The sequence below is a fragment of the Pan paniscus genome, chromosome 17 (genome assembly GCF_029289425.2).
Source record: "Pan paniscus chromosome 17, NHGRI_mPanPan1-v2.0_pri, whole genome shotgun sequence".
In the NCBI taxonomy this organism is placed as follows: domain Eukaryota; kingdom Metazoa; phylum Chordata; class Mammalia; order Primates; family Hominidae; genus Pan; species Pan paniscus.
Genome location: NC_073266.2, coordinates 41,084,232 through 41,094,208, shown reverse-complemented (window position 1 = coordinate 41,094,208; position 9,977 = coordinate 41,084,232). Strand labels below are relative to the sequence as shown.

Sequence of the window (9,977 nt, the reverse complement as noted above, 5' to 3'; positions counted from 1 at the left end):
GCGCGAGCGGAGCGCGCCCCCGCGCCGCCCCTTCGGCCCGGCCCTGTGTGCGGCGGCTGCTGCCGGGCCGGGCGGCGGGAGCGCGCGGCGTCGGAGGCCGCCCCTCTGCGGAACGCCGAGAGCCGCGGGAGAGTGAAGGGCCGGGGAGGACAAGGCGCCCCGGGCCCAAAGCGCGCCGGCTTCCGCTCGGGCGGCCGCGGACATGTGCAGGATGTCCTTCAAGGTGAGCGACCGGGACTCCGGGGTCGGGGCTGGGGCCGGGTGGGGTGGGATGGGGTGGGCGCTGCCCGCTGCCCGCCGCCTCCTCCTTCCTCTCTCCTCCAGCTGCGGGCGAGGCCCGGGAGGAAGCGGCGGGGCTGGGTGCGCCCTGTGGGTTTGCGGTTTGCCTGCCTGCCCTGCCTGAGAGGCTTCGCATTCATGGCTGTGGATCGGCTGAGTCTGTGCCCGGCGACGGGGCGGCGGGGACTGTCGCCGGGTAACGGGTCAGGGACGGGGAAGAAGCCTGGGGTCAGCGCTGTCCTGCAGCAGAAGGAGTCCCCGACCCTGACCCTCTGCGTCCTCATGCAGGAGTACCAGCTGCACCCACGGATGCCTCCTCCCCGGAGGGGTGGCCAGCACCCAGGGAGGCTTCAGGGTCCAAAGGGGTCTTGTCTCAAAAGAGTTGATTAAAGTCATTCCATCTAATCCCCACATTTTAGGATGAAAGAGGTTGATTTGCCTCGATTGAAAGGGTTTAATAAAAATAGTAGTTAAAATGTATTAAACAGTTCAAATGTGCCTGACTCTGAACCAAGGACATGATGTGTATGGTCTCAACCCTGGGGGAGACCTGTGGGAGGTGCTCTTCGTGGCTCTTTTTTTTTTTCAAATGAGAAAACTAAGATATAGAGAAATTAACTCACCCACGGTTTTGCAGCCAATAAGTTATGGTGTTAAGACTGAAACCTAGGTGTGTCTGACTCCTAAGCCACTGTAATCCCGTTGCCGACAATAGCTCATGTAAGCAGAGGAGTGACATGGCGAGATGTGCATGTTGCAAAGATCTCTGGCTAGGTTTGGAGAAGAGGGTTGGAGCTGGAAGATGTTGTCACCTTTTTAAGAAATGGTACAGGACCAGTGCATAGGTGGTGAGAATGGAATGAAGCAGACGAATGTGAATGACTTTAAAGTTTTTTTTTCCTGAGACGGAGTTTCGCTCTTGTTGCCCAGGCTGGAGTGCAATGGTGTGATCTCAGCTCACTGCAACTTCCGCCTCCCGGGTTCAAGCTATTTCTCCTTCCTCACCCTCCAGAGTAGCTGGGATTACAGGCGTGCGCCACCATGCCCAGCTAATTTTTTTGTATTTTTAGTAGAGACGGGGTTCTGCCATGTTGGCGAGGCTGGTCTCGAACTCCTGACCTCAGGTGATCCACCCGCCTTGGCCTCCCAAAGTGCTGGGGTTAAAGGCGTGAGCCACTACGCCCGGCCGACTTTAAAAGTTTTAAATCGGCATAATTCAGTAGGGAAGGCAAGAGAGATAAAGATAAAATGTCTGGTTTGGGATAAATTTTGAGGATAGATGGGAATCCAAGCAGAGATGTTGATTAGACAGATATACTCTCCTCGATCCCAGGAGGCAAGTCTGGGCAGCAGCTAGAGATGAGATTTAGGAGTCAGCGTGTTAAGTAGGCACCCATGGGAATGAACATGATTGTCCAGTGGAACCATATAAAGGTGGAAAATAAGAGGACTGAGGACAAAATCTTGAAGAAGATTTGAGAAAGAGCAGCCAGAGACGAATGAGAAAACTCAGAAGCAGTGCTGTCACTTACACCAAGCATCTCTAATCTTTCAACAAAGATGAAGAGGACCTTGATGTTTATTAATGCCACGGGGAAAACAAATAAACAAAGAATTGAAAAGTCCATTGGATTTAGTGACAGAATAGGCACTGGTGATCTTGCCAAGAGCACTTTCAGTGGTGTTAGGATCAGGAGCCAGATTGCAATAGCTTGAAAGAGAGTGGGTAGAATCCACAAGTGTGGAGAACTCTTTCAAGAAATTCTGCAAGAAACAGATTTTTGTTTGTTTGTTTGTTTGGACAAAGTCTTGCTCTTGTCACCCAGGCTGGAGTGCAGTGGCGCAATCTTGGCTCACTGCAACCTCTGCCTCTCAGGTTCAAGCGATTCTCCTGGCTCAGCCTCCTGAGTAGCTGGGATTACAGGTGCCTGCCACCAAGCCCAGCTAATTTTTTGTAATTTTAGTAGAGACGGGGTTTCGCCATGTTGGCCAGCCTGGTCTCGAACTCCTGACCTCACGTGATCGCCCGCCTCAGCCTCCCAAAGTGCTGGGATTAGAGGCATGAGCCACGGCACCCAACCCAGAGATTCTTTTTAAAAGACAGTGGCTGCAGCAAGGATCTGGAATTGACCAAGTGTTTGTTTGCTTTAAAATGGTAGAGACTTGAGCATCTTTAAATGATGATAGGCACTTCAACAATAAAAAGACAAAGCCTAATTTTAAAGTGGACATATGAATAGACATTTCTCCCAAGAAGTTTACAAATGGCCCGTAAGCACCTGAAAAGATGCTTAACATTATTAGCCATGGTCTTGGAAATGCAAATACAAAACTGTAATGAGATACCACTTCATACCCGCTAGGATGGCTTTAATCAGCAAGACAATGACGAATGTTGGCAAGGATGTGGAGAAATTGAATCTGCATGCATTGCTGGTAGGAGTATGAAGTGATGCAGTCATTTTTATTTATTTATTTATTTTATTTTTTTGAGACAGAGTCTCACTCTGTCAGCCAGGCTGGAGTGCAATGGCACGATCTCAGCTCACTGCAACTTCTGCCTCCCGGGCTCAAGCAATTCTCCTGCCTCAGCTTCCCGAGTAGCTGGGATTACAGGCATGTGCCACCACGCCCGGCTAATTTTTGCATTTTTAGTAGAGATGGGGTTTCACCATGTTGGCCAGGCTGGTCTTGAACTCCTGACCTCAGGTAATCTGCCTGCCTCGGCCTCCCAGAGTGCTGGGATTATAGGCGTGGGCCACCGCGCCCGGCCGATGCAGTCATTTTTAAAACCATGCTTGTCTTTCTTCAAAAAGTTTTTTTTGTTTGTTTGTTTTTTGTTTTTTTGTCTTTTTTGAGATGGAGTCTCACTCTGTCGTCAGGCTGGAGTACAGTGGCACGATCTCAGCTCACCGCAACCTCTGCCTCCCGGGTTCAAGCAATTCTCCTGCCTCAGCCTCCTGAGTCACTGAGACTACAGGCATGCGCCACCATGCCCAGCTAATTTTTGTATTTTTAGTAGAGACCAGGTTTCACCATGTTGGCCAGGATGGTCTCGATCTCTTGACCTCGTGATTCACCTGCTTCAGACTTCCAAAGTGCTGGGATTACAGGCATGAGCTACCGCACCCAGCCTCAAAAAGTTAAATATAGAGTTACCACATGACCCAGCAATTTCACTACTAGGAATATACCCAAGAGAAATGAAAACGTGTTCACACAAAAACTTGAACATAAAGATCCATAGCAATAGTATTCATAATAGCCAGAAAGTGGAAACAATCCAAATGTCCATAAACTGATGATAAAAACAAAATGTGGTCCAGGCACAGTGGCTCATCCCTGTAATCCCAGCACTTTGGGAAGCTGTGGCGGATCACCTGAAGTCGGGAGTTTAAGACCAGCCTGGCCAACGTGGTGAAACCCCATCTCTACTAAAAATACAAAAATTAGCTGGACGTCATGGCGGGTGCCTGTAATCCCAGCTACTGGGGAGGCTGAGGCAGGAAAATCACTTGAACCCTAGAGATGGAGGTTGCAGTGAGCAAGATCATACCACTGCACTCCAGCCTGGGTGACAGAGTAAGACTCTGTCTCAAAACAAACAAAAAAAAGTGTTTTATATTATAAATACCATAGATAGGGAGGCTTAAACAACAGACATTTATTTCTCACAGTTCTGGAGCTAGGAAGTCTTGAGATCAAGGTGGCTGGTGAGGGCTCTTTTCCTGACTTACAGATGGCCACCTGTGCATGCCCCGTTTCCTCACATGACCAAGAGAGAAAGCCCTGGTGTCTCTAATTCTTTTAAGGGCATTAATTCCATCATGGGGGCTATACCTTCACAACCTCTTTTAAACTTAATTGACTCCTGAAGACTTCTCCTCCTAAAATTATCACACTGGGCATTAGGACTTGAACACGTGAATTTTTGGGGGGATGCAAACATTCAGTCCTCAGCCCCTGTCCTCCTGGCATGTCTGTCTTGCGTACAACATATATTCATTCCATCCCAACAGTCCCCAAAGTTTTAGCTAGTTCCAGCATCAACTCTAAAATCCACAGTCTCATCTAACTATCTAAATCAGATATTGGGTAAGACTCAAGGTATGATTCATCCCAAGTGAAATTCTTCTCTAGCTGTGAGCCTGTGAAATCACACAAGTTTTTTTTTGTTTGTTTTTGCTTTTGTTTTGAGACAGGGTCTCACTCTGTCGCCTGCCCAGGCTGGCACAATCACGATTCACTATAGCCTTGACCTCCTGGGCTCAAGTGATCCTCCTGCCTCAGTCTCCCGAGTAGCTGGGACTACAGGCTTGCACCACCATGCCTGGCTAATATTTTTTATTTTTTGTAGAGATAGGGGTCTCCCTGTGTTGCCCAGGCTGATCTCAGACTCCTGGACTCAAGCAATCCTCCTGCTTTGGCCTCCCAAAGTGTTGGGATTACAGGTGTGAGCCACCATGCCTAGTCCTCAAACAAGTTTTGTGGTTCTAAAATACGACAGTGGGACAGGCATAGGATATACATGTTTCCACCCCAAAAGGGAGAAATTGGAAGAAAAGAATGACAGGTCACAAGCAAGTCCAATACCTAGCAAGGCAAATATTATTACAACTTAAAGTTTGAGAATAATCCTCTTTGGTTCAGTGCTTTGCCTTCTGAACTCACTGAGTGGTGGGTCCTGCTTTCTGGACCAACTCGGGCAGGGGATTGGGCTCGCAAGACATTGGTGGTTAGGGCTTCAGCATATGAATCTGGGGAGGAACACAATCCATAACATGGTAATCTGTACAATGGACTATCATTCAGCCATAAAAAGGAATGAAGCACTAATGCATGCTACAACATAGATGAAACTTAAAAACATATTCAGTGAAGGAAACCAGACACAGAATGCCATATATTGTATGATTCCATTTATATGCAATGTCCAAAATCAGCAAATCCATAGAGACAGAAAGTCGATTAGTGGTTGCCAGGGTCTGGGGAAGAGGAGGGGATGGGGAGTGATTGTTGATGGGTAGATGATCTGGAATAGATAGTGGTGATGGTTGTGCAACCTTATGATTGCACCAAAACCCACTGGATTGTATGCTTTGAAAGGATGAATTTTATGTATGTAGATTATATCTCAATTTTTTAAAGTATTTTTAAATCATAATAGGGAATGAGGAGAAGGCTTGGGGATGATTTTGCTGAGTGACTGAATTTCTCAGGGAGTTGAGGGCAGTGAGCCTGAGCTGGGCTCCATTCGCTGTGGAATTAGCTAGAATGGCAGAAGGAAACCTCTCCCATTGGGGTAAAGGGAAAGGAGGTGAGGTTGAGTGTGGATGTTTTGTAAAGTGAAGCCCAGGATGAAGTCAGGATTTGGGGTAGGTAGAAAGGAGGCTGCCAAGCCAGGTGCCAACGTTTTCCATGAATAAGGAAAAACGATCAGGTGGTGAACGATAAGGAGGTGACAACTGCCAGGTGAGGTGAGGTAGAGGATAGGAAGGTGGGACGACCTGAGTCTTGAAGGAGCAGAGATTTGCACCCCTGATGGAGGGGCAGTGGCCTGGAAGCCAGGTGGGCCTATTCACTGCAGTGCCGATGTGGGAGAAGGCCTTGCTTCCACCGGGAGCAGGCACTGGGGAGGTTGAGGCAGGGAGAGAGGGAGTGCTCTGCGCTAGGCAAAGGATGAAGAGGAGTTGATTTACTATGAAATGGACTTCCAGAAGGCACAGAGGGAAGGTCTGTCCAGAGCAGAGTCCCAGGCCAGTCTGAGATTTGCATTAGCAACATTCTTTTATCCACCTCCCATCCTATCAAACATATTAAAATGCACCCACGGCCACAATAATAAAAGAGACTTTTTATTGTAAAATTTTTGAAAGGATTTTGTGACCCTGCTTTTTAAATGATTTAGCTGTAAGTTACTCATTTAATTTACCTTTTGTCCATTTTCCTGCAGTTGTCATAGTTGGTCAGTAACTCATGCAGCGAGCAAATCAGACCTACAAATGATTTTCATGTGGCATCAGTATTTTATGAATACCAAATTTAGCAGTTAATAAAGTTGACAGGATGTTATGTTTTGTAGCTATTTAATTGAATATTTATTAACTTTGATTTGGGAAACACAGATTAACTTTTTCATTTTCATAGGCTCCTGAAAGACTCACAGGCCCTAGGCTCTGGGTCTCCAAAGCCTACGTGTAAAAAGGCCCTGGTTTGTTAGGCGAGTCTGTGGAAGAATAAATAGAGCATTATAAGTCACAATTTAGGCTCTTCTTGATGATTCAGAATCAAAGTATGTAGGGCTGCTTGCATCTGAACTACATGACTCCTTTGTATCTACTTTTGATGGTTTTTCCGTCAAGCTGTTATCAGTGACTTCTCACTGGTACCACTTTGCCTCCAGCAAACTTCCTTTAACAACTGGCAACTCCTAATCTCTTCTGCTTGAGAACACAGACACGTGTTTGTTAGAATTATCTTTTAAAGTAAAACGAAACTCAGAGAATTATTTTTTAAAGTAAAAGGAGGCCGGGCATGGTGGCTCACGCCTGTAATCCCAGCACTTTGGGAGGCTGAGGCGGGTGGATCACCTGAGGTCAGGAGTTCAAGACCATTCTGGCCAATATGGCTAATACAGTGAAACCCCATCTCTACTAAAAAGTACGAAAATTAGCCAGGCGTTGTGGCAAGTGCCTGTAATTCCAGCTACTCAGGAGGCTGAGGCAGGAGAATCGCTTGAACCCGGGAGGCAGAGCTTGCAGTGAGTCGAGATCACGCCACTGCACTCCAGCCTGGGTGACAGAGTGAGACTCCGTCTCAAAAAATAAAAAAAATTAAAAAAAAGAATTTCATATTTCCTTCAGGGTCTGCTGTCATATGATACTATACCCCAGCCAGGTTGGAGTGGGTATCTTATTCTACAAAGAGTCTGTTTTGTGAATCTTATGAACTATATTTTAATATTAATGCTGGTTAATCGTTGCACCTAAGTTCCAAAGGGAGTAAAGTGTAATGAGATATATCAGACTTCCCTTCCTGTCATGGCCTGAACTTTTCAGGTTTTCTTTGGGATCCCCTGGGCCAAGAGGGGGGTTCACTCAGTCAGTGGGGGGGCTTAAAATTTTATTTTTGATTTACAGGCTTAATGTTTATTAAGCATTCTGAAAATTGTAAATACTTAGCACAAAGTGGGACAATGGATTAGAATAGCTGGTAATGTCTCAAAAACATCTTTCTGCATATAGCTTTGCAATCCATCACTACATCTTTATTTTATGTCACCTCTAATATCATAGAAATTCATTATTGAGTAGAGCTAATATTCTCTTGATTGAATTAATAAGTGTACAATTGAAGTCCACATTACTCTAAACTTTTTTAAACTAATAGTTTAAATTTCTACCCCCTCTTAGCTTTTAATTAGAATTCCAGTTCTGTACAAATAAATTTTCCTCTGTGTTTCCTCTCCCCTTCCTTCCTGTACAATTTCTGGAAGTGTACAGATGAGCAGTGTATTCGCCAAAATTCTGACAGTAAATGGAAGGGGGCAAGTAGGGAGAGAAGAAAATGACAAATGTGGAAGCTTGCACTCAATTTTCTACAAGGTGTAAAATGTAAGATCTCAGACTCTGGACCCGAACAGACTATCAGACTTTTTTTTTTTTTTTTTTTTTTTTTTGAGACAGAGTCTTGCTCTGTCACCCAGGTTGGAGTGCAGTGGCGCCATCTTGGTTCACTGCAACCTCCACCTCCCAGGTTCAAGCAATTCCTTGCCGCAGCCTCCCGAGTAGCTGGGATTACACGTGTGGACCGTCACACCCAGCTAATTTTTGTATTTTTAGTAGAAACAGGGTTTCACGTTGTTGGCCAGACTGGTCTCAAACTCCTGAGCTCAAGTGATCTGCCTACCTCAGCCTCCCAAAGTGCTTGGGATTACAGGCGTGAGCCACCGTGTCCAGTCCAGACTTGGATTTATTTATTTATTTATTTATTTATTTATTTATTTTTGTGGGGGGTGGGGAAACGGAGTCTCACTCTGTCACCAGGCTGGAGTGCAGTGGTATGATCTTGGCTCACTGCAACCTCCGCCTCCCGAATTCAAGCAATTCTCCTGCCTCAGCCTCTCAAGTAGCTGGGACTAGGTGTGTGCCACCATGCCCAGCTAATTTTTGTATTTTTAGTAGAGATGGAGTTTCACCATGTTGGCTGGGATGGTTTTGATCTCTGGACCTCATGATCTGCCCGCCTGGGCCTCCCAAAGTGCTGAGATTACAGGCGTGAGACACCGCACCCAGCCCAAACTTGGATTTAAATCCCGGCTCTGTTATTTGGATGAGCCAAGGTCCCTACTGCGTGACCTTGACTAACTCATTCCTATGCTCAATTTCCTCATCTTAAAAATAAGAATAATAGGCCAGGCATGGTGGCTCATGCCTGTAATCTCAGCACTTTGGGAGGCTGAGGCAGGTGGATTACTTGAGGCCAGGAGTGTGAGATCAGTCTGGCCAACGTGGCAAAACGCTAGCTCTACCAAAAATACAAAAATTAGCCAGGCATGGTCAGTGTCAGGCATGGTTGCAGTGAGCCCAGATTGCGCCACTGCACTCCAGCCTGGGCAACGGATCGAGACTCCATATAAAAGAGGGGAGGGGAGGGGAGAAGAGGGAAGAGAAGGAGAGGCGAGGGGAGGGGCCTTCCTTTAAAAAGTAAAAAATAAAAGAAAAAATGGGAATAGGTCAGGTGCGGTGGCTCACGCCTGTAATCCTAGCACTTTGGGAGGCCAAGATGGGCGGATCACGAGGTCAGGAGTGCGAGATCAGCCTGGCCAATATGGTGAAAACCCATCTCTACTAATAATACAAAAATTAGCCGGGCGTAGTGGCAGGTGCCTGTAATCCCAGCTACTCGGGAGGCTGAGGCAGAAGAATCGCTTGAACCCAGGAGACGGAGGTTACAGTGAGCCGAGATGATGGCACTGCACTCCAGCCTGGGTGACAGAGTGAGATTCCATCTTAAATAAAAAGAAAAAATGGGAATAGTTATATCAGTCATACATTACTTAACAACAAGGACACATTCTGAGAAATGCACGTTAGGTTATTCTTTCATTGCGCAAACATCATAGAGTGCACTTACTACAGACGTAGAGAGTGTAGCCGACTGCACACTTAGACTCTATGGTGTAGCCTCTTGCTCCTGGGTGACAAAACTCTATAGCATGCTCCTGAATGGAATACTGTAGGCAATTGTTACACAGTGGTGAGCATTTGCATATCTAAACACATGTAAATGTAGAAAAGTACAGTAAAAAAATGGTATCATAATCTTAGGGGGCCACTATCATATATGCAGCCTATCATTACATATTACATGACTGTACTACCTCATGGGGCTGCTCCTGGAATTAAATGAGTTAAAGCAGTAAATTGTTTAGCACACTGCCTGATATAGAGCAAGATCTCAACTTAGTTGTCCTTGCTGTTACTTATAAAGTTGGAACCAGCAAGCCTGAGAGAAGCTCCTTGGTTTTATTGTAGAGATCAGAAAAATCAAGAAAGCGGTGAAATAGTAATAGCATGCTTGGTAAAGTGCTTTACAGTTTCTGTGATGTATTTTCACGTGCACTGTCTCCTTTAAAGGCTAGAGGACTGGCCCCATCTCTCTCCACACCATTTATGATTGTGTGCATATCATACTGA

General features: G+C 46.1%; 1 protein-coding gene across 6 annotated transcripts in view; it reads left to right on the top strand.

Moving 5' to 3' along the window:
• Window positions 1-9,977, top strand: part of ANKRD29 (ankyrin repeat domain 29) — a 67,000-nt gene continuing 57,023 nt past the window's right edge. For 2 of the 6 annotated variants that reach the window (XR_609176.4, XM_055102420.2), the window contains exon 1: window positions 5-223. Coding sequence is in view for 5 of the 6 variants with exons in the window: in XM_055102420.2 (XP_054958395.1) it covers window positions 203-223 (21 nt within the window). In the remaining variant the exon portion in view is untranslated. Of the gene's footprint in view, window positions 224-9,977 lie in introns of all 6 variants that reach the window. The other 4 variants (XM_003830289.7, XM_003830288.7, XM_008955749.4 and 1 more) reach the window with 3 other exon arrangements.